General features: G+C 44.2%; 1 protein-coding gene and 1 pseudogene across 1 annotated transcript; both read right to left on the reverse strand.

Moving 5' to 3' along the window:
* Nucleotides 1-5,711: 5,711 nt before the first annotated feature.
* LOC119520568 (keratin, type II cytoskeletal 8-like) lies at nucleotides 5,712-8,039 on the reverse strand. Its single transcript, XM_037818511.1, has 2 exons — nucleotides 8,003-8,039; nucleotides 5,712-7,165 (listed from the first exon to the last, which is right to left on the reverse strand). The coding sequence occupies exon 2, from the start codon at nucleotides 7,155-7,157 to the stop codon at nucleotides 5,712-5,714; it is 1,446 nt and encodes a 481-aa protein (XP_037674439.1). The 5' UTR covers nucleotides 7,158-7,165; nucleotides 8,003-8,039.
* Nucleotides 7,390-13,350, reverse strand: LOC119514548 (annotated as a pseudogene).
* Between the last annotated feature and the right edge of the window lie 11,771 nt (nucleotides 13,351-25,121).

Below are 25,121 nucleotides of genomic sequence, written 5' to 3' on the forward strand. Positions count from 1 at the left end.
AGTTCTCCAGGGTCAGCATCCCAGCGGCTGAGCTGAGCTGGAGAGGACAAGGCCTCCATTGTTTGAACTCTGTCTCTTCCTTAACCTCTGAGCCACTCCCAGGACAACTGGGCCCAGATGCGGGTCTCCCAGAGCTCACACAGCATCTGGAGAGCCTCTGGTTCTCAGGTGGCTGACAGCGCGGGCAGTCCTGGCTTCCGGAGCTGGACCTCCTGACCTCACCCAGAGTCCCTCATGCTGACACCCTTGACCCAACAGGACAGGGCATTTGCACTTCCCCAGATGTCTGAGGCGAGCCCCGACTGCGCAGTTAGAGAGCTCAACACTGATCTACCCCCTACCCCCCACCCCCCCACCAGTGGCCTTGAGCCCCTTCTCGGGTCCCCACTCCCTGGCCCAGTACAGAAAAGAGGGGTCAGCAGGCAGGAACCCTCCACAGTGCCCCCGGAGGGGCATTTGGTGTCCACAGACCTCACACAGCCTTCCTTTCTTTGGGTAGCACATGGGCCAGAACCCATGCTAAATGCTGGAGGTTTAAGTCTCCCATTTTAAAAGTCGGGGTGCATGTAACGTGTGGTTCACGTCTCGGCCACTGCAACTGAGGAAGGGAGCCAGGAAGCACCCTCAGGTGACTGGCATGCACGTCGAGTCGAGACGTTCTGGGTAAACATGTGTATCGTGACATTTCTAAAACCCCGTAGCAACCTCTGGCAGGCTACAGGAGATCCTTTCTAATAGCTTTATTTTCCACTTATGCAGACCAATTAAGCAAATGGTTTTGCAATCGACTGGTGAGCGGGCTCTTGAACCGGCCACACCGTGGCAGGGAAGCGTTTTAAAGCAAAAATTCTGCAAGTGTACGGGGATTTAGGAAGCAGAAGAACCACTGTTTTTGTTTTTCTTTTTTCTTTTTTCTTTTTTCTTTTTTCTTTTCTTTTCTTTTTTTTTTTTTTAACTTTAAAGATCAGATTTATTTGGAGAAAACAAAAAACCTACAACCCAAAGGATGGGGATTTTACATCTCAAGACATCTCCCAGATATTAAGTCTACAGATTACAAATCATTTTCATAGAAGATATTTTTGTACAAATTTTACGTATATTCAGGAACTGGACATAAATCATTCCCTGTTTCTGTTTTAACAGTGGGGGAGGGTAGGGGAATGGGAAGGAACAGTTTCGGATATAACTGTTTGGAAGAAGAGTAGACATGAGGAGGGCAAACCCCACCTTTTCATCATCTACAGCAAATAGTTAAAAAAAAAACAAACCAAAAACCTTTCACCCTTGGGTATCTTTCTCTAAAAGCCCATTTCCTAGCTACTAGCCAAGCCATGCCAATTACTTAAAATGAATTCACTTGGAATATCTTCTATGTCCACTGGGTAAATGATTCATTATGCCCACTGCAGAACCACTGTCTCTTTTCCTTAATCGAAGCCTGAGTCTGTATGTTCTTCATACACCCCGAGACATTGAAAAGGTTGTGTCTGAGCCCCCAAACGAGCAGACTCCAGGAGAGGAGCTGCGCAAAGCCTTGCACCGTCTGCGCTGCCATCCTGCAAAAATGGCAGGCTTCTCGCTTTTTCCTCATGGTGAGAGGAGACCGAGGGTGCGTGCCGGGGCGGGGTGCTTACCTGAGTGGGACCAGTCAGACCCATGCTGGGCCCGGGCACCCGCAAGCAGTGACAGCAGAACCACCAGCATCCTCGCGGCGCTCCGGGTCCGGAATCGGGACAACTCCCGGGCAGCTCTTCTTTTAAAGGCTGAGGAACCGTGAAGAGCAATTTACCAAGTCCGGTTCCGGGATCCACCCTTGCTGCACCTACTCAAACAATAACACCCTCTCCACAATGGCTTCTGACAGCCGACGCAGGCACCTGAGCTCCAGAGTCACTGCCATGTCCAGTTCGTTCATGGGTCTGGATAAGTGTCTTGTGATAACCGACTTGACATGCCACACAGTGCAGCCTTTGTGGACGAGTGTCCACTGGAAAGGGAAAAGGCCTCGGGCAGGATGGGGAGGCTGTCCCAAACAATGGCGCTTCCTGTCCCCCTGCTCCTGGCAAACGGAGCCCTGGGAGGAGGTGAGGGGCACCGCCGGTGTCCTGAAAGCCGTCACCGGGTCCCACCTGGACTTTCCTGCCCATCTCGGCAATGGACACAAGCCACCGCTGCAGGCTCGTGGCCAACCTCGGCAGGTGCCGGGGGTCCTGGCCCGGGGCCCCGCGCGCTGGCAGGGGATGGAGAGTCCAAGATAGAGAGTCGTGGCTTGTTCTCGCCTCCAAGCTGTGGTCGGGCCCAGGACCCCAGCCCTCGGCTCCTGAGCCAGATCCCAGCGCGTGCCCTTGGGCCATCGAGCAGGTGTGGGTGACCAGGTGTCTCCTGGGGATACTTGCTCTCATCACACCCCAACCAATCAGACACGTCTGAGCGAGGCATTGCCTCATCCTCTTGCACCCATTTGGGTAAACAGTGCTGGCAACTAGCTGAGGGAGAGACTTTTGAGTTCTCACCCACGGACAGGCCCTTTGGGGAAGGCACAGGCAGAGTTCCTGCAGGGCACGTGCCACGGGGGCCAGATACAGAAAATCTTCCTGTTCTGGAAATGGCTGATCCCTTCCCTGGCCTCTTTCACCTCATTTCTCATTCCCTCCCCGAGTCAGAGGGATATTGGGAAGGTAAAGGGTCCTGGCTGCATGAATTCACAACAAGGCTATTGATGGTGAATGTGGGATCTCTTGAATCTTTCAAAAGGACGCCTGGTTTTAAGTTAATTAAGGGACATCAATTGCTGCAAAGATCCGCCTGAAAACTTAGATCCATAAAGCTGAAGAGCTGAAAGAATCTCAAAAGAAACAGCACAGTTAGGAGCAAGGATTCTGAAGCTCTGCCTCTTACTAGCTGTGTGGCTTTGGGCAATTTACTCAACCTTTCTGTGCCTTGGTTTCCCCATCTTTAAGAGGGGTCAATGATAGTGCCTCCCTCAGGGGGGACTCAACAGCAAATTTCTGTGATGTGCTTGGAGCAGTGCCTGGCATGTGACAAATGGCATTATTATCTACTCAGTCCCCGTAGCTTATGAAAAAAGGAACTGACTTCCCATTGTCACCCAGCTAGTTAGCAAGGGAGCTGGAGACAAAAGTGAAGGACTCTTCATCTCCAACTCATGGAACTCTCATCCATGTTTTCAGAAATTATCTGCTCCCCAGCCTTTGCCATATCCCTCAAGCATGGCCTGCTGTGCCCACAGCCCTGCCCAGAGAGCTACCTGCTTGAGCCCATCCACCCCACCTCTGCTAGGTGTACCAAGGTGGGCATCAGCTCTGACATCAACCTGGCAGGAAGCAGGGCTGCGGTCCAGACAGAAACCAGGGAGGCTCTGATCAGCCCATGCAAGTTGGAGCTGGGGTGAAACGGAACTCTGAGTCAGCCTGAGCCGTGGGGTGGGGGGAACGGACCAGCGAGGGAGGAAAGAGGGGGCCGAGGGACGTCAGAGGAGAACAGACTCTCAAAGGCAGTGGCTCCAGGAGGAGGACACACAGATGAGCTTCCGCAGCTCCTGACACTCCCCAGCTCTGCCTGCCACAGGGCTCCACCGTCCTGCGATTAGTGTCTTCAGATCATCAACAGAGCCCTGTGGCTTTTTTTGCCCCATGTGTGTCCTACAGAATGTGCTCTGACACTTTTGGGTGTCTGTAATTTTAGCAACCCCACTGTCGAGCCCCTTACAGTCCTTTGAGGCTTTAGCCTCATTCTCCACCTCTTTGACTGGGCAAGAGCTGGGGCTGGCCAGTGACAGTGCAGACGGCTAATGTTGAGAATAGGTGGATAAAGTGAGTAAATAACAGGTCAGATCAGCTTGGCTCTCCGGGTCTGAGCCATCTGCCACTGGGAAGGAAGGGACCCTCCCTGCTTCTGTATAACACGCTCCCAGTGGCATAACAGACATATCACTAATGTTACCTAATTTCTGACTCATTATCTTCTCCAACTCTAAAATTTTCCATTGACCTTTTACATGAGTTTCCTCCTTCTTTTGTTTGTGGAGCATGCATTTTGCTTTGATTTGTTTTTCCAGTGCGTCACTTTGTACCGTGAATTTCCTTTTGCCTGTATGCAAGAGCATATCCAACTCACGAGGTTGCTTTTTATTATAAACTCCTATTTTTCAAGGGCACATGGTTTCAGTGGCTGAGATGAGTTGACAAGTATATTTTCATCACAACATAATGTCAAAAGTGAGAAAGGAGCTTTTGTTCTTCCTTGGTGCCACCCCAGCTCTGTAACAGATGCCCACTTAGGCAAAGAAAATGAAGAGGGTCAGGAGGCACGGTCAGCCCAGGTGAGCAGGGAGGTCAGCCCAGGTGAGCAGGGAGCACAGCCCAGGTGAGCAGGGAGACACGGTCAGCCCAGGTGAGCAGGGAGCACAGCCCAGGTGAGCAGGGAGGCACGGTCAGCCCAGGTGAGCAGGGAGGTCAGCCCAGGTGAGCAGGGAGCACAGCCCAGGTGAGCAGGGAGACACGGTCAGCCCAGGTGAGCAGGGAGCACAGCCCAGGTGAGCAGGGAGGCACGGTCAGCCCAGGTGAGCAGGGAGGTCAGCCCAGGTGAGCAGGGAGCACAGCCCAGGTGAGCAGGGAGGCACGGTCAGCCCAGGTGAGCAGGGAGCACAGCCCAGGTGAGCAGGGAGGCACGGTCAGCCCAGATGAGCAGGGAGCACAGCCCAGGTGAGCAGGGAGGCACGGTTTTCCCAGGTGAGCAGGGAGACTTAGCCCAGGTGAGCAGGAAGGCAGAGTCAGCGCAGGTGAGCCAGTGTTCAGGTTTGCACAGGACTGGTGTGGAAGAATGAGTCTGGCAACACAAGAATATGCACATTTTGTCTGTAAGTAATGCAGAGAGGCTATTGTTCTGTTTCATGTAAGAACACTGACTTCTGGAATTCTGAAGAATGAGTCATTCTGGACAAGAGAGTTTTCTAGATGATTAAAAACTCAGCCCTATATAACCACCAGGATGTTTAATCCACTTTGGATTAAAACTTCAAAATTGTATCATAGTCTTGCCTGCTTTCTTAAATAAAGTTACATGTAATTAAACTTTTCTTAATGACTGAGGCCCACTCATATACATATCAATTATCATCCTGCATTTTAATATACTTATATCCCCTGGAACCAGGACTATATAATCATTCTGCCAACATGAAACAAGCCCTGTTACATTTTTGGAGTTCTTATATCAGATATTAAGTGGAGGGCGGGGAACCACATTAGCTAGTTAATGAAATCATTAAAGTAATGCACACCCATGTTCGTGAGTGACATTCAAATCCTTAGCATCCATCAGACCGGGGCTTGGCCTCTTGGAACAGTAGATGCTGCAACAGGGTCCCAGAAGGGCCCAGCTTGGCTGGGAGTTAACCCTCTAGTTGATGGACTGTAGGGAGGTCAGCAGGTCCTGGGGAAGGCCTGGGCAGCAGGAGCAGCTGGACATACTAGTGTGTATATATTGAATTTTTTTTTTCAAGGTTGGTTGGCAGAGCCAACTGAGGCTTTATTTTGGAAAAGACAAAACTGGCTTCTAGTTGGGGACATGGGCAAGAAGGGGTACCCCAGCTCTCCTGTTCCCTACACCTCCCTGCACAGCTCCTTGTCCCCATGCTCTGGGGCAGCACATCAGGGGGGTGGCCTGGGAGGGGCTGCAGTGGCAGTTCACTTGGGCAGGACATTGGGTGACTCGGGCACCAGCTTCCCATCGCAGGTCTCAATCTTCTTCACAACCACGGCCTTGGTGGAGCTCGTGCGGCTCCCACCGGAGCTGAATGAGTAGTTGTTGCCAGAGCCTGAGAGGCCCCCAAACACGGGGCTCAGTGGACCTGAGTAGTAGCCCCTGGAAGTCTTCATATGAACACTCATGCTCTGCATCCCAGATTCCAGCCGGCTCTCCTCGCCCTCCAGCAGCTTGCGGTTGGTGGCGATCTCGATGTCCAGGGCCAGCTTGACGTTCATCAGCTCCTGGTACTCGTGCAGCTGCCATGCAGTGTCCTGCTTGGCCTGGTGCAGGGCGGCCTCCAGCTGGGCCAACTTGGCATTGGCGTCCTTAACAGCCAGCTCCTCACACTGCTCAGCATCCACAATGGCGGCCTCCAGGGAAGCCCTCTGGCCCTTCAGGCCCTCAATCTCAGCCTGGAGACCGCTGATGGTCCGGTTCATCTCGGAGATCTCCGTCTTCGTGCAGTGGAGGTCATCCCCGTGCTTCCCGGCCAGCGTCTGCAGCTCCTGGTACTTGATCTGGTACATGCTCTCAGCCTCAGCCAGGCTGCGGTTGGTGATCTCCTTGTACTGGGCCTTGACCTCGGCGATGATGCCATCCAGGTCCAGGGAGCGGCTGTTGTCCATGGAGAGGACCACAGACATGTCCGAGATCTGGGCCTGCAGCCCACAGATCTCCTCTTCACACAGCTGCCTGAGGAAGTTAATTTCATCGGTCAGCCCTTCCAGGCGGGACTCCAGCTCTACTTTGTTCATGTAAGCTTCATCCACATCCTTCTTGATGAGGACAAATTCACCCTCCATCTCTGTTCGCTTGTTGATCTCATCCTCGTACTTATTCTTGAAGTCTTCCACCAGCCCCTGCATGTTGCCAAGCTCTGCCTCCAGCTTCAGCTTCTCCTGGCTCAGCACCTTGTGCTGCCGCCAAAGGTTGTTGATGTAGCTCTCGAACAAGTTGTCCATTTTGTTCCCAGCCATCTTCTGCTGCTCCAAGAGGCTCCACTTGGTCTCCAGCATCTTGTTCTGCTGCTCCAGGAACTGCACCTTGTCAATGAAGGAAGCAAACTTGCAGTTGAGGGTCTTGATCTGCTCCTTCTCTTGCAACTGAACAGCCTGGATGTTGGGGTCCACCTCCAGCTTAAGGGGGCTCAGCAGGCTCTGGTTCAACGTGACAGTTGTGATGCCCCCTGCACTCCCTGCCCCTCTGTAGCCCCCCACCAGACCCATGCCAGCACCCAGGTTGCCCTGGAAGCTGCTGCCGCCGCTGCCCACCCAAAAGTAGGAGCTGAGGCAGGTGCCGGACCCGCTCGTGTAAGGGAAGCTGCTGAAGGTCCGGGAGCTGGAGGAGGACACCTTGTAGGCTTTCTGGGTGACCCTGATGGACATGGTGGATGCTGAAGAAGTGGGCAGGCAGGACAAACCAGAGATTGGAGAAGGAGCCGAGGACTGCTGCTTCTGGGTTGGGCTATGTATTGAATTTTATAGTTATAATTCTGACAAGAGTTTGCCAGCTGTGCCTCATAGGGTTGTCTCCTGGAGGTTTTGTTGCTGTTTTCCAGTAAACAAATATTTTACTCAGTTTACTTAGATTTTCAGCTGCTTTTATCTTTGGAGTTTTTTAAAAAGAACACCAAACTAGGTCCACTTCAATGTGCACTGTTTTCTTTTTATGGGATTTGCACAATGCCGGAAGATCATATCTCTGCTCTGCAATAACATCTGTCTTGATTTTCCATTCTGAAGCTTTCTTTTGAATATGTTCTCTAGTTGAGGATTTGTGTAAAGAATGTCCTGCAGTTCTTGCCATTTCCAAAGCAGCCTTCAGAAAAGCCATATCTGTCCCTTCATTACTCTTGGTTCCAAAAAGGAAGGATTCAACAATTATGGTATTGAATGACGTGGACATTTTGTTAAATCATGAGCACACATCACCGTGAGCCACATCAGCACTTAACCTCAATTCTTTCCTGTTCTTATGAACTATTTCCAGTGCCTCCTCTCCCACGTCAAATTCAACAAATACCCTGCAGCTGACCTGGAGGCCCCAAGGCTCAGCCCTCCACAACCTCCTCCCAAATCTGTGACCACTTTAGTTTAAGTGTCATCGTGTGTCTTACAGATTGTATAGAGCAAAAGTGTTGTAGTGTGCAGCCTGGTCGGACTTAATTTCTTTATTTTATTTTTTTTTTCTTTTTAAAACTGTGGACTCCCAAGTTTTAAAGGCACTGGACCTCGGGAGGCAGCTGGCAGCCCAGGCAGGCTGGAAATGCCATCCCTCCCTCTGTTTGCTCTTTTTGATCTGTTTGGCCAGAAGCCGGACGACTACACTTCATAGGATTACATGTATGAGAAGAATGGATACAGTTGAAATGAGTTTAGTTCCTCTATAACTAAAACATTTAAACCCTGAAACACCTTTTTTGACTACTCAAATACATTTTGTTTCCTTTATGACTTTCAGCTATGTCCATATACGTGAAGGATTAACATAACTAACTTATTGTGTCAAAAACTTACTTGCTGACTATTCAGCCTTAACCAGGCCCAGTTCAACAGGAACACCCTGGTTTCTCTCGCCAGCCTCCCCGGTCTTTAGAGAATCTCCAGTTTCTTGTGTCCTTCAAGAGCGCTATACCTGTCACTTAGTTGTGTCTACCGGCTGCCATTTTCTTCCTTCATTTCTACCCCTCTTCTTCCTTGTTCTGGACCTGTAACCTATATCAAAAAACACCTGGACCCAAACCCTGCTGGAATTCTCTTCTCTATTAATAATCTAGGTATAAGCAAAATAGGAAACAAACACCTACAAATACTTTCAGCTCTTCTACTATCAACATCTGTGCCCCTTCTCCATGTAAACTTACCACCAGGAAGTGCAGTTGGAACTGGGAGTCCAATTTTGGATGTTGACAGTATCTTCTACTTCTTGGGGCATCCTGGGGTCTTGTTTATATCCCTTTAATGAGCTCCACTCCAAGTTTACTTCTGTTGGGCAGATGTATGTGTCTTTCCACCCTAAACTGGTCGACAAGCAACTCCCAATCAATACTGAGTCCTACCCTGGCCTTTTCGTGCCTAAGGGACTGGTTATACAAGCAGAGAGCTATATTAGTTCCCTGTTGCTGCTGTAACAAGTTACTACAAAAACTTGGTGTTTAAAATTTCACAAACTTATTCTCACAATTCTGGACGTCAGATATCAGAAATCCTTTTCAGTGGGCTCAAGTCTAGGTGTTGGCTGGTTCCTTCTGGAGGCTCTGAGTGGAGAACCCATTTCCTTACCTTTTTGAGTTTCTAGGTCTCCTGCATCCTTTGCTGATTGCTCCAATCTCTTGCTTCCATCATCACGTCCTCCTACCCCTCTGTACCTCTTGTGCTTGTCTCTTCGTGAGGTTACATTTAGGGCTCACCTGGACAATCCAGGATAATCTCCCCATTTTAAAAAGCCCTAACCTAATTGCATAATTTGCCATATAAGGTAACATGCACAAGTTCAGGGATTAGGAACCTTTTCTTCCTTCATTTCTACCCCTCTTCCTCCTTGCTCTGGACCTGTAACCTACATCAAAAAACGCCTGGACCAAGACCCTGCTGGAAATTCTCTTCTCTATTCATAATCTAGGTATAAGCAAAACAGGAAACATAACTTGCCATAATTATGTTTGGCATATCAAAACATCTCTTCAGCCTGCCCCATGAACACGGGGAGCTGCCAAGCGGAATTAACCCACGAGCTGCTGAAAACTGGATTTGGACTTCAAAGAATTGAGCAGTAAGTCAACAATGTCATCAAACACATCGGGAATGGAGGAGGCTGCTAGAAACAAGATGAACAGCTAAGGTGTCAGCGGAGCTCACGATTGCTCTTTGTGACGGCATGATGTGGACAGAGTTGGCTGTCAACAGTGCTGGGGAGAGGGAGGGATCAAATGCGCAACATGGTCAATTGGCCAGGACTGGGGGGCCCGATGCCCCTGGAACAGGGCCTCGCTCCAGGCAGGACAGCCCCCTCCCCAGATGCAGGGGAGCCTCCGTGTCAGGAAACAGAGCCTTTTACTGTGCACCCAGACAAACCTCTGCAGTATTGATCTAGAAGTAAAAAGAGGATGTAACACATAAACAGAAACTTTTAAAAATCTTTAAAATTTTCCCGCTTCAGCAAAAGCAGCCTAGCTCATTTTACATCAATCCTCCCACTGAGAAAACTAGAGATACTGGACAGATAAAAATAATTTTTTAATTTTTAAACATTTAAAAATGATATAATTTTAGGAACTCTGTACTATCAAAGTAACTTTTCTGTAAATCTAAAACTATTCTAAATTTAAAAGTCTATTTAAAAAAAAAATACCATTTATAAGACACCAGAAAACATCAAATGTCTATGAATAACTCCAATAAAAAATTATTGAGAGATGTAAGAGGTAAAACTATAAAACTCTTAGAAGAAAACAGAGGGGAAGATCTTTATGACCTTGGATTTGGCAATGGATTTTTAGCTATGAAAACAAAAGTATGAATAACAAAAGAAAAACTAGGTAAAATGGGCTTCAGAAAAATTTACAACTTCTTATGCATCAATGGACATTATCAAGAAAATAAAACCTTCAGAATGGGAGAACATAGCTGCAAATCACAGATCTGATAAGATTTTAATATCCAGAATATATAAAGAACTCTTATGGTTCAGCACCAAGAAGACTAATAGCCCAATTCAAAAATGGGCAGAGGACCTGAATACAGATCTCCAAGAAGATATCCGAATGGCCAACAAGCACATGTGCTGTAGCCAGTAGGGAAGTGCAAATCAAAACCACAATTAGATCCCACTTCACACCTAATAAGATGGTTACTATATTAAAAAACAAAAACGAACAAACAGAAAATCAGTGTCCGGGAGACTGTGGAGAAAGAGGCACCCTGGTACATTGCTGGTGGGAATGTAAAACGGTGCAGCCGTGGGGCAGCCACTGTGAAAACAGTTGACAGTCAGTCAGTAAGTTAATTGTAGGATTACATATGAACAAGCAATTCCATTCTTAGGTATTTATCCAAAATAATTTAAAATAGGTACTCAAACAAATACTTGTACACACATGTTCATATTAGCACTATTCAAAACAGCCAAAGGGTGAAATAACCTAAATGTCCATCAAAAGATAAATGGATTTTAAAAATTGTGTCATATCCTAACAAATGCAGCAAAATGTTTAAAGTTAGTAAGTCTGGATATCTGGGAAGGGAATATATCGGAGTTCTGTATTATTTTTGTATTAATATAAAAATCATACCTTTCTGGTATGTTTGAAATTGTTTCAAAATAAAAAGTTTTTTTAATTGTGGTATATTCTTGTAATGGAATATTACTGAGCCATAAAAAGGAATGAAGAACTGATATATGCTACAGTGTGGGTGAACTTAACCTTGAAAACATTATGCTAAGTGAAAGAAGCCAGACGCACAAAGTCACATATTGTATGATTCCATTTACATGAAATGCCCAGAATAGGTAAATCCATAGAGACAGAAAACAAATTACAGGTTGCCAGGGGCTGGGGGCTGAGAAGAATGGGGAGTGACTGGTTATGGGGCTTTCTTTTGGGATGATGAAGTGTTTTGGAACTTGATCTAGGTGGTGTTTGCACACATTGTGATTGTGCTAAATGCCACCGAATTGTATTCTTCAAGATGATTAATTTTATGTTATGTGAATTTCACCTCAACACAAGAAAATTATTGAAGGAAATTAAAGACTGCAATAAAGGGAAGGATAGGCAAGAATTTCCTAAACAGAATGTAAGGGAAAAGATTGATAAATTGAACTACATTAAGATTAGAAACTCTGGTTCATCAAATGACACCATGTAAAAAGGCAAGCCCCAGAGTGGAAGAAGGTATTTTCAATACATATAACCAACAAAGGACTCATGTCTAGATTATGTAAAGAACTTTTACAAATCAGGAAGGAAAAAAATCAAACAGCCCATAGGCAAATAGGCAAAGACTGGAGGCACTTACAGGACAGGGTTTCCAGACGGCCAATTAACTTATTAAAAGTTTCAACTTCCTTAGTGACAAGGGGAATGAAAATTAAAACCACAGTGAGATTCTACTACACAAACTCATCCTTACCCGAAAGGCAAAAAAAAAAAAAAAAAAAAAAAAAAAAAATTAAAGGCTGACAATACTAAATGTGAGCAAGATTGTGAACTCTCATTGTATGGGAGTGTATGAAATTGGTCCCACCACTTTGGAAAACTGTCAGTATCTGCTAAATTGAATATATGCAAACCCCATGACCTAACTATTCTGTCCCTGGTATGTCCCCAACAGAAAGCTGTAAATTTGTGCATCAAAAGGCAAATACAAGCATGTTCATAATGGAATCATTCGTTACAGCCCAAATCAGGAAACAATCCAAATATCCATTCACAGTGCAATGGGTAAATAAATGGTGGTGTATTCATGCAATGCAATGAATTAGCTATTGCTCCCATACAGGCAGCAGCATGGCTGAATCTCACAAAATGTTGAATGAAAAAAGCCAAACAAGGAAGGACAAACAGAATATGATTCTATTTATATCAAGCTTTGAAATTGGCAAACCTAATTTCTAATGTTAGAAGTGACTAGACGTAGTTATTTTAGGTTGTTTTTCTTATTCCTTTGTTTTGCTTTGTTTAAATTTTTTTTTAATTTTTTGATAAATAAAGTTTAAAAAAAAAAGTGTAAGGTAAAGCAGCCAGAGCGGCGTGGTGCGGTGCTGTCTACGCAGCGGGAAGGAGGCGTGGACGCGGAGCCCGCACTCCCTCCTATCCCCGGCCCGCGCCGCTGCCGGGGGCATCCGGGGTGCTCCGTGGGGGCGCCCCTGCCGCCGTGGCTCCGGCTCCAGGATCCGGTGGGGCCGGCGGAGGCCCAGCACTGCGCGGATGGCGCCAGGGGGGCGGCCAGACCACCAGCTGGAGGATCACCCTAAGGCCAGCCGGAAAGGCGTTCGCAAGTCAGACCCCTACCTGAACTCCTCCGGGAGCCCCTCGGAGGCGAGGGCGCGCTCTCCACCCCAAGTGCTGTGACGTGTGGCACTGACATCGCTTCCCTGGCAACGGGCTGCAACCATCGTAGCAGGTGCTGTGGCCCCTGTGGCAAAGGCGTTCCGGCATTCCCGCCCCAAGATCTCGGGAAACGCGCGGGAAACGCTGGGGCTCAGCTCAGCCCGTTCCTGCAGGTGAAGCAACAGCGGGCTCTTGTTGGACAGTGTTAGACCCACACATCCAGGCTCTAAACCATCCCTGGGCGGCCAAAGAGCCGACTGCAGGTGTCGCTAAGAAGAAAAAACTGATCTCCAAAGAAGATGCTGACAGCTGAAAGCAACAGATGAGGACAGAAAAACATAACCTTTGACAAAGACTAAAGTTTTTACAGCATAAAGCTGCCTTATTTTGTGAAAGGCTTATTTTAAGACCTGACCTTAAAAGACTTTATAGTTTGACGTTAAAAGCTCAAGCTAAAAAAAGGGGGTGGGGGGTGGGTAGCGGGGCATGCCTTCCCTACCACACACCTTCCCACTTGAGGCTGCCATCGCGGGCCAAATTGTCTGGACCCTTTCCAGAAAGCCTTGTGTGTTAAGAGGGGAGAATTTTTGTAAAGAGAAGGTCTGCAACTAGGTTGCAATTTTTGAGACCATATTTACAGAAAAGGAGGTCAAATGTAAAAGTTCATTGTAAGATCTGTTCAACATCACCTTATTTGGAAATATGAGAAAAGCCTAACTTAGATATTTGTTTACTATGAAACTTTAAAACACTTGTACATTTATGCCTGGAAGAATCTGACTTTATTTTTTCTCTAATTGCACATAATATACTACTTCTTTATAATCCATTTAGCATATGTTTTAGTTTCCTAGGCTGCTTAAAGCAAATTCCATGAAATGGGTCAGGTTAGACAATTTATTTAGCTGTCAGTGATCCTTAGCTCCTCTGCCACATGGCAAGACATAACAGCATCTGCTGGTCTCTCTCTTCTCTTCCGGGTTTTGTTGATTTCAGTTTCTTGCTTTAGTGGCTTTCTCTCTGTGTGTTTGAATTTCGTTCCACTTATAAGGACTCCAGGAATAGAATTAAGACCTACCCTGAATGAGGTGGGCTGAAGTAACCTCATCAAAAGGTCCTACTTACAGTGGGCTCACACCCACAGGAATGGATTAAATTTAATGTCTGGGGTACATATAGCTTCAAACCAGCACAGCATATGAATGTCATGTTTCTAATAGTGACAGGACTAGCTGCAAGGACAAGGTTTCCATGTCTGCTTTGCTTGTAAACTTGGAATCACCGGCTGGTAACCTCTTAGGGAGCAAAACCAGGATATCTATGTATTATATAATATGCATAGAAGGTGATGGGAATGAGATTCAGAAGTACAACCACCAGTGTCATTTTATGAACCTCTTCTATGACAGATACCATATTTTACTATAATCTTTGCCTAAATTGAATAAAAGATAGTTGTTTTACATAATACACTTCAGAGAGCCATATGTCATTATGTTTGGTGGTTTTTCCCTAGCACTTGCTCAAGACTCTGGGATATTTTAACAATATTCATTAGTGGTTTTAATAAAAATTGTTTTTGGAAAAAAAAAAATGACCGGAAGAGACCACGAGAGACCTGCTGGAGAGGTGGCTATACTTTTGATTGAGGTGACAGTTACACAAGGGAGTTCATGTTAAGATAATTTATCAATTGTGCCATTTTCAATATGTAAAAACCTCAATTAAAAAGTTAACAATGATGCTATATTAGGTTATTTTCTTGGGGTAGAATAGGAACATGTTGGAAGTAAAGTAGTTATTTTAGGTCACTTATCTTTTCCTTGCTCCCTTGTTATATCATAGTTTGTTTGAAATGTTTTTACTGTATTTTTTTTAATTTTTTTGATATAGTTAATTTTAAAAAAAAAGTTAATTTAAAGAAAAAAAAATGAAAAAAATATGCAGAGCCCCCTTGAGGAGCTGGTGGAGAATTCAAGGGTGTTGGGCTTCCCCACCTCAATGGTTGCTCGTGTGCTCACAGATTTCGGGGACTGGTGGTTTGATGGTCTGAGCCCTCTATCACAGGACTTGCCCTTGGGAAGACTGTTGCTGCAAAGGAGAGGCTAGGCCTGCCTGTAATTGTGCCTAAGAGTATCCTCCCGAATGCCTCTTTGTTGCTCGGATGTGGCCCTCTCTCTCTAGCTAAGCCAATTTAGCAGGTAAAATCACTGCCCTCCCCTCACTACGTGAGATCTGACACCCAGAGGAGTGAATCTCCCTGGCAATGTGGAATATGACTCCTGGGGAGGAATCTAGACCTGGCATCGTGGGATGGAGAACATCTTCTTGACCAAAAGGGGGATGTGAAAGGAAATGAAATAAGTTTCAGTGGCTGAGAGATTCCAAAAGGAGTCAAGAGTTCACTTGGGTGGGCACTCTTACGCAAAATATAGACAACCCTTTTTAGGTTCTAATGAATTCAAATAGCTAGCAGTAAATACCTGAAACTATCAAACTACAACCCAGAACCCATGAATCTTGAAGATGATCGTATAAAAATGTAGCTTATGAGGGGTGACAATGTGATTGGGAAAGCCATGTGGACCACACTCCCCTTTGTCCAGTGTATGGATGGATGAGTAGAAAAATGGGGGCAAAAAAAAAAAGGCACCCAGTGTTCTTTTTTTATTTTAATTGTTCTTTTTCACTTTAATTTTTATTCTTATTATTTTTGTGTGTGTGATAATGAAAATGTTCAAAAATTAATTTTGGTGATGAATGCACAACTATATAATGGTACTTTGAACAACTGAATGTATACTTTGTATGACTGCATGGTATGTGAATATATCGCAATAAAAATGAATTAAAAAAAGTTAAAAATGAAAATTTCAAGTGGACACTTTCTTACAAGAATGTAAAGTTTAGGAAAAGAAAACCAGAATAGTCCCATAATTATGGGGGGAAAAAAAAAACAAAAAACTCCCTGTAGGTGCCTCTTAAAGTGCAAATGTGCATTCCTAAGCATGATAGCTCTCTGTATTAAATTACTCCTGCTACAATTTTGCAAATCACACCTTGGCTCTGTGCCTCCCTTGTTCTTGCCCATATAACTCCCTGTTTTCCCCCTGGGTGGTGTGGATCCTGCCTGCGGCGGCCCAGGACCAGCTGCCAGGTTAGTAAGTTCCCTAATAAACTGTTACTATTTTGCTATATGGAGTGGCCTGCTTCATTTGATGTTTTTCAGTCTCAAGTGCCCACCAAATTTTGACATAACGCTATTCTGTAGGTTCACAGCCAGACAGCATCAAAATCTAACAAGGACAGCATGAGAAAGAAAAATTAAAAGCCAATGTCACTCATGAACTTAGATACAAAAATCCTCAACAAAGCAGGAATTACAAATGAATGCATGAGTGAATGATCTTCCTGTCAAAAGTGAGGAAATGTTTTGATTGACTGATGTTAAGTTTCTGTTTTACATGGGGGGGCGGATCTTACAAAGTGGGGGAGCAGACATTCATTGATTAGTGTAGCATGCTTATTCATTTTGTTACGGTATCTCTACTGGACAAAACTGGTTTATCACCAGCTGTTGCTTAACTGCAACTCCGTGGGCTGCTTCCATTTTCTCAGAAAGCCCCTGCAGGTCAACTGTCTTGTGGAAAATTCCTTCTTGGAAAGGGGTCCCTCCCAGCAACACCCAATGCAGTTGGGTGTTTTATTTTACTTGACCTTCCTAAGACTTTCCTAGTGTGGTAAAATGAAAACCTCCACTGGTCTCCATCCTCAGTTCCTGGGGGAGCAGCCTCTGAATCTTGGGGATTTCCCATGATAGGATGTCTTTGGTTATTGGTGATGGGCCCAGGACCACACCTGAGAGTTCCTTGGCTAAGGAAACAACGGGGCGGGTCCAGCCACACCTGTGGTCTCGGGATGGGGGATGGCCCCACCTGAAAGACCACCCATGTGGTGGGGGGTTGGAGCTTTGAACCCTGTCATAGCCGCCTGGCCACCCCGATCCCTGAATCTCTTCTTTTGCCTTCTTCTCATTTGTATCCTTTTATTAAAATAAAACTATAATCATAGGTAGAGCTCTTTCAGTGAGTTCTGTGAGTTCTAGCAAAATATCAAACCTGAGGGGATGGGGGGAACCCCAAATTTGTAGTCAGTTGGTCAGAAGTGCAGATCACCTGGGTCCCCCACCTTGCAACGGATCCCTGAAGGGCTGTCGCAGAGAGGATCACCCTAAACCGGGGAGCCTGGCTTAATGCTGGGTCGTTAAGGGAATTGAATTGGGTGACTGCAATCTTTTGATAGCCTTTAAACCTAGTTTCAGCCTATGATTGCTGAACGTTTTTGGTCCTGTTGTGAGTGCTGTCTTTTATGATCAGTCTCTGCCATTTTGTTTGCTCCCCTGTGGCAGGCACCGTTGTTGATTAGCCCATCAGCCTTCCCTAACCACCTTCCCCTTGCCCATTTCCCAGCCAAACTTGCAGCTAAGAGGAGCCATGTCGCTCACTTTAGCCAATGGACATAATGAAAATCTGCCAGGAAAATATCTGGGAAAGCTTTCAGGTTTTTATAAAAATAGGCAGATGCAAGAGGACAGCTTGCAATCAATTATTCTTCCTCCTTTGGCCTGAAAACCAGGATGCCTGGAGCTGTGGCAGCTTCCCTGCAACCATGAAGATAAAAAGCCAACCTGCTAAAGATGGCAGAGCAGAACAAAAGAAAGAGATTTGGTTTCTTGATGCCTTCACTGAGCAACTGAAGCAATGCCAGGAACTGCCTCCAGACCTTTGATTATCCAAGAACAACATCCCCTATTTTTTTGAGTCATGATATTTGTGTGTTCTGTTACTTGCATCTGAAAGCATTCCTAAGTGATACATCCACCTGTATACAATGTTTCAGACACTTTTCTAAGCTATGCTTTCACAGAGCTTATGTTCTGGTTGAAGGAAACAAATATTAAAAATAAATTAAGATTATTTCAGATGATGGTAAATATATGAAAGAAATAAAGCAGGCCTGACTGAGAAGGAAGAGCCACGGGAAGGTCTGAGGAAAGAAACCCTAAAGTGGGAACGAACTCGGTGAATGTGAGTTCTCCTCACGTGTAATCCATTACAGAACCTGTCGGCAAGGCCACCTGCAAAATATCTCTGACCACCCTTCTTCACCTCCACATTCTACCAACCTGAGCTCAGCCACCAGCTCTCTTGCTTGGGCATCTGCAGTGGCCTCTGCCTGTTCCCCTCTGGTCTCTGTTCTACCAGGCCACCCAAGGGGTCCTTCTAAGCATGAGTCAGATCAGGTGTTCCTTGCTGGAAGCCCTCCAATGGCTCCTACCTTCCTCGGAGTGATCTTGAGTCCTCACCATGGCTTCAAGTCCAAGCCATCTACCCCACTCTGTCTCCAACACTGTCTCCTGCTTCTCTGCCCTCCTCCACGGAGCCCTGGTGGTGCTGCTCCTCTGCTGTTCCTTAGACCCACCAGGCATGCTCCCACCTCAGGGTCTCTGCACCTGCTGACCCCCTGCCTGGAACACTGTTCCCCTGCAGACCCACAGGGCTCCTCCCTCATCCATTCAAGGGACATCTTTTGGGAGGCACCTTCTCTGCCCACCCATCCTGACACTCGTGGTCCTTCCTGTATTTTCCTGCACTGCAGTTCTGAAAAAGGGCCAAATCCTCTTTCTAAGTTCTGAGTCTCTGATCTTTTTTCCACAATAGAAGTCATTGGCGACAAGGATGGGGAGACTTGGGGTACATTCTCAAGGTAAACACATTTCTTCTCTTCACTCCTTGGTTTGCTCAGCTGCTGGGCTGCTGCTTTAAATCATCCATTGTTGTATCTCTTTGAGAAATAAAAAAAAAAAGTTTTCAAAGGACTTAACCAAATTTGCGGTTATTTTCTTCTTTTTCCATCCTTCCAACTCCAATTGTCCTTAAGCCCAGATTTTATCAGTTCTATCTTCATGAACAGGCTTTTTAAAAATCATTAAAATCCTTAGAACTTGCACCCAAACTTGGTTTTAAATGACCTTGATGTTCTCCAAAGTGTTAGATTTAACCTACCAAGGCCCCAATTTACTTCCTTCTTAATATTTTGACCTTCCTTCCTAATGAAAAAAAAAAAAACGTTAACCGTTTTATTTCCATGGATGATTTTCCCATGACCCAGAGGAATAGTTAATGTGCCAGTTTGCACATTCAGGCCCCCCCTGAACTACCTCAGCTTTGGTGTCAACTTAAAGAGGGAACCAAGAGTATTTTTGCCAATGAGAAAGTACTGACATCACAATTTGGTAAAGCTGTGTTTCTGTTTGCTAAAACTTCCAGAATGCAATATACCAGAAATGTGTTGGCTTTTACAATGGAGATTTATTAGTTTGCAAATTTACAGTTCTAAAGCCATGAAAATGTCCAAATCAAGACATCAAGAAGAAGATACCTTCTCTGAGGAAAGGCTGCTGGCCTCCGGGGTTCCTCTGTCGAAGGCACATGGCGACATCTCCTGGGCCCTGGTTTCAAAATGGCTCTCTCAGTTTCTGTGGGTTCTTCTTACTTCTCCTGGGGCATTTTCTTTCTAAGCTCGCTCTCCCTCCATGAGTCTCTTAAGGACTCCAGTAAAGGATGAAGACCCACCTTGAATTGGGTGGGTCACATCTCCAAGGAAACAACCTAATCAAAGGGTCTCACCCACAACAGGTCTTCCCCCACAAGAATAGATTAAAGTCTGGGGTACACAACAGGTTCAAAGCAGCACAAGCTGAAAATGCTAAAATCATGCTATTATAGTCTGTCAGGGCTGCTGTGACAAATGCCACACCCTGGGTTGGCTTAAACAGCAGGGATGTCTGGCTTCACAGTTTTTGGGGGCTCAAAGTCCACCATCAAGGTCCTGGCAGGGCCTGCTTCCTCCCGGGGTCAGTTGTGTTTCAGCAACCCTTTGACACATGGCCATCTCTCTCTCTTTGGCTCTGCTCCTCTGATTTCTGCTGACTCCTAGCTTTACCGACTGACTGCATCTGGGTTTCTTCTGCTTTTAAGGGGTCCAGTCGTACGGAGGAAGGGCCACCCTGATTCAGTGTGGTCTTGTCTAAAGAGGATCTTTGAAGATCCTATTCACAAATGAGTCCACCCTTAACTAATAATACATTTCTAGGACTTATTTGCAAACGGATTGACACCCCCAGAATGTGGGTTAAGACTTGAACATGTCTTTTGTGGCTACACGGCTCAAACCCCCAACATATGCTCAATTCTGAATGTGGCCAACTGTATTCAGGATGATTGACAAGGAAGTTGCTCCCTAGTGAAATAGAAAGACCAGTCCTTGGGAAGTAAGATAGTGAAAATGAGCATCTAGGTGCCCACTTTACTTTGCCAGATGAGCGAGCCCCGTGCTGCCTGAGGCCAAAGTTCCAGGTCACTCACCTTCCTTGGCGAGAAGTGTTCTGAGAGCAGCTTATTTTAGATGTCTATTTTCCTCCCATAACTGGTGCTCCATTGAAATGTCCTGAAAATCACAAAGAAGACAGTGCTGCAGTTTGCCTATCTACAATGGCCTGAATTTTGTTTGCTTCTCAATGCCATGCTTCCCAAACAAACAAAACAAAACAAAACAAAACACTTCTGAATGTCTCAAAACTTGCCTGGTGCCTTCTGCAGTCAAGAGAATCACCGTCCTAGGGAATGGAGCTGCTTTCCTCTAAGCACCCAGTTTTCCTAGCTGAAGCATATATTGTGCACTTATGACATCCAGTGGTCAGAAAAAATACCATGCAGAATTTTTTTTTTTTTTTTTTTTTTTTAGTTTTTCAGGATGTGATCACAGCCGGTCTGCAGAGCTGCAGTGCCAAGGAGAGCTGAGGTTGGCCTGGGGAAAACTCCTGGATAGATGACAAGATGCTCATAAAAGGTTGGGTGAATATTCCAGAAATCCCATTTCCCAGATCATCAAATACTCAGTTATAGAGAAAGCAATCGATTCTTTAGGTGAAATTTATATAACATGAACTTAACCTTTTCAAAGAGTACAAGTCAGTGACATTCAATACATTCACCATTCTGTGCAACCACCATCTCAATCTAGTTCCAAAACATTTCACAACCCCCAAAAATAAAACCCGTACCCATTAAGCAGTGATTCCCCATCCCCTGCCCCTCACCTCCAGTCCCTGGCAAACATCAATCTGCATTCTATCTCCATGGATTTACCTATTCTGGATATTTCTTATAAATGGAATCATATAATATGTGACCTTTTGGGTCTTGCTTCTTCCACTTAACATAATGTTTCTGTTATCCACAACACATGTTGTAGCAAGTATCAGTTCCTCATTCTTTTTTATGGATGAGTAATATTCCACTGTGTGAATAGACCACATTTTGTTTATCTGTTCATCTGTTGAAGGACATTTGTGTTATTTTCACCTTTTTGTTATTGCACATAGTGCTGCCATGAATATTTGTGTACAAGTACACATTTGAGCCCGTTTTCAATTCCTTGGGAATTGAATTGCTGGGTCAGATGGTAATTCTATGTTTAACTTCTTGAAGAACTGATGATAGATGTTTAGATTGCTTGAAATTGATGGAGGAAGAATTTTAATTAGACTAGGATCAAATTTTCCCAAATGAACAAAGGACTATTTTTTGAGCAGTTCCCATCATCCATCTGTACCCAGCTTGTTAGTTCAGACCGAATGTACCCATGGGAATGAAACTACATTCATGGATGAGATTAAAAAAACCAATTCAGGGGAATGTTAACTTGCCTAAAGATTCTCTGTTGACATTTGTTTAGCTTGAAGTGACAGCTCAGCAAACAGAAATACTTGCCCCAAATCTTTGGTATGGGCTCTGTCATAACATTTTGTCTGGAAAGTGCCTCCAGATCCAGAATGAATTTGGACAGCCTACGTGAGTTAATTAAGCTGAACAGGGCTCTCAAAACAATGTTTCCTCTGAAGTGTTTTTATTCAAAACCTTCCAGATCACTAATCTGTGGCATTTTCTTTAAAAGGAGAAAACAGTAAGGACTGTATTTGTTGTAGCGCCCTCTGCAATAAAATATCCTTTATTTGGTATCAATGGAAGAAGTACTACTTGGCATGAATGAAAATTCCAGAAAAGTCAAACTGACTCCTTTAAATCCCATTATAAATATGTTGACCGTTTTGGATGAAAAGCTTTCTAAAACTGAGTTCTCAGTTTCCTGCCTTCTTAAAGAGAAGACACTGACCATGAACATTATTTGTCTGAGCTACAACGCAGTGGTTTTCTCAAGAGCTAAGGTTTGGGAAGGTTGCGCGAGTGTCTGAAATTTGTTTTCAAATTCTTAAGCCAGGTCAAATTCTTCAGCATGCGATTTAGTTAGTTTTAATCTACTTCTTAGGGGTACTCAGCTTTCCTAAATTAGGAATACAAAACTCTACCAGTGGTGAGAGCCCACATTTGAAAGACTCACCAAAAGCCCACTTGGGTTCTCTTTATTGCCAATCAACACCAGAAGGTTTATTCATTATCATGCTGGGAGCCAAAAATAACTTTTCATTGATGAAATGAGTGTTCAAAACCAAGGACTGACTAGGAATATTGTCTAGAACTAAAGTCTAGATGTTCCTGCCCTTGTCTGAGCAGGGTGTGAGAATCTAGAAAGGCCAGTGAACATGGGGTACAGAAGCCGGGGTGGGGGTAGAATGCGGCATCGATGCTCAGTGGGCACAGAGCTTCTGTTTAGGGTGACGGAGAAGCTTTAGAAATGGTCATGGTTTTGGTAGCACAACATCGTGAATGTAATTAGCAGACCTGAATTATATATTTGAATATGGTTAAAGGGGGAAACTTTAGGTTGTTTATATGCTACTAGGATAAAAATTAAAAAAAAAAAAACCACATAGGACTGAACAACACAACCAGTGAACCCAAATGTAAGCTATGAAATATAGTTAATAGTACAATTATAATAATATTCTTTCATCAATTGTAACAAAGGAACTGTACTAATGCAAAGTGTTAAAAATGTGTGTGGGGTGTATATGGTGTCAAATAAGACAAATTTTAAGAATTTAGAAAAGTGAGACTGTTCACCTAACAAAAGGAGACAATTTGCTAATTGTCTTTTTCCCTGAGAAAGACGCAGTTTATATAGTAAATATGCGATTATACAAAAATATAGATTAGATAGGTGATAGAAAGATAGATAGATAGATAACTGGTTAAGCAAAAAACAATAAGAAAAGGAAGTCTTAGAAGGGAATGAAATGCTAACTATCAAATCTTCTTTACTGGATCTTGCTGAAAACACTTTGCAAGTGGTGGAGCAGCTTGTATATAGATGCCCGAGATCTGCGGATGGATGTGACACCCAACAAGAGTGACCTCCACAGATGGAGAACAGAAGAGAATAGGGCAGTGACTGCACAACTGGAAGAAAAGGAAAAAAGATCTGAGGATGGCCAAAACTGCTTTTCAAGAATGTCCTGAAACACGTTTGCCTTTGACTTCATTATTGACCCAGATTATTTTCCTTGCACTGGGGAAAATCTTTCCTATCTGCTTGACCATAAGGAATGGTTTTGCCAGAATAAATATTGACCAACATAAATTGCCAACAAAGAGCCCACTGATATTAACTGTAATGAGAAAAAAAAATAAGCAAAATATCCATGTTAGGGCACAAGATGTCTTTGAGATATTTGGACCTGAAGCTTATCGAGAAAACTTTGAAAATTCCAACTTTGTGATCTATTCAAGCTATAGTTATCAAACGATAAATATTTGTGTAAGATAGTTTTTTCAGTATCCCCACAGGATGAACAAACCCAAAAAGAAATAAATATCACATGTACCTGTATCTTAAAATATGTTTCCAAGAGCATCTGAAATTTTGTTTGTACATCTATCTTGATTGTTTATAAAGCTACTATGATCAATAATTCAATAGACTCCACTGTCATGACCATTTAAAACTTAAGAACAATTAAAAATTAAGATTCCCTTAATAATGTTCCAAATGTAAATGCTAAAATATATGTGAACTATTTTTATCACCCTTATATACAAGGGAGATTTTCTGTTTTGCTTCCTCTTATTTTTCATTTAACTTGACAGGCAAAAGACTAGTTTAACTTCATATTATAAGAACTGTTAGTGAAAATTGTCACGTAAAAGGAAAGCTGTACATCTTGAACAACAACAAAAAAAAGACTTCATGAACAATTTTGCCATCAATCTTTAAATATCTTAAACCTGCCCAGAAACCCAGTAGCTGATGTTTCCCATGGCCTCCTCCAATTAAGCTTCTTATTCATTATGCACAAGCATTCAAATTAATAAAATTTCTTGTTCTGTAGGGAAAAAACACACATACTTATTTACCCCCAACAAAAGTCCTGGTTTTAGGGAAATCAAGACCCAGGTTCCAAGAATGTCAGAATGTCCCAGCAGTCGTGCAAGCCTGGAGAGGCTCAAATAGCTTGTCTCACAGATAACTTGTCTTGGGCATGTGTCGGCAATTTCAACACGTACAGATGTATTAGTCAGGGTTCTCCAGGGAAACAGATCCAACAGCTGATATTGCAAATATTATGAGATTTTTAAAAGAATTGTCTCGAATGACTGTGGGATTGGACAAGTCCAAATTCCATCGTGCAGGCCACAGGCTGGGAATTCTGATGAAGGTTGTCAATGAATTCCCCAGGAGAATCTGGCTGGCTGAGGTAGAGATGGAAGTTCTCTCTTCTGACTGCTGAAATCTGCTTCTCCTTTTAAGGCTCCACCTGATTGGATGAGATGTCTCTCATTGTTGAAGGCAATCTCCTCAGTTGATTGGAGATGTAATCAGCTGTAGATGCAATCAACTTACTAATGAGTCAAGTCCAGGAAATGTCCTGGAAGTAACAATCAGGTCAGAACTTGCTTGATCAAACAACTGGACACCATCACCTGGCCAAGCTGACACATGAAATTAACCATCACAACAGACAAGTTAGCTTTGCCTTTAGTTATGTAGAGATAAGTTGACTTGGCTTAGTAACATATGGATAAATTGCCTGCAGGCACAGGCCAATTCATTTAACAATGGGAACTGTATTTTCTGCATGCTTTTCCTGTTAAAAAAAAATGCTCTAATTAAAAAAAAAAGTTTAAAAAAAATGAAGATCAAGTGAGCCCCAGTATAATTTTAATTTTCTAAAAAATAAAGTGAAACAGGTGAAATAATTTTAATAATAAATTTTATTTAATCCACGATAACAAATATTATCATGTCAACATGCAATTGATAGTAAAAATACTGAATA

Source organism: Choloepus didactylus, chromosome 2 (assembly GCF_015220235.1).
Source record: "Choloepus didactylus isolate mChoDid1 chromosome 2, mChoDid1.pri, whole genome shotgun sequence".
In the NCBI taxonomy this organism is placed as follows: Eukaryota; Metazoa; Chordata; class Mammalia; order Pilosa; family Megalonychidae; genus Choloepus; species Choloepus didactylus.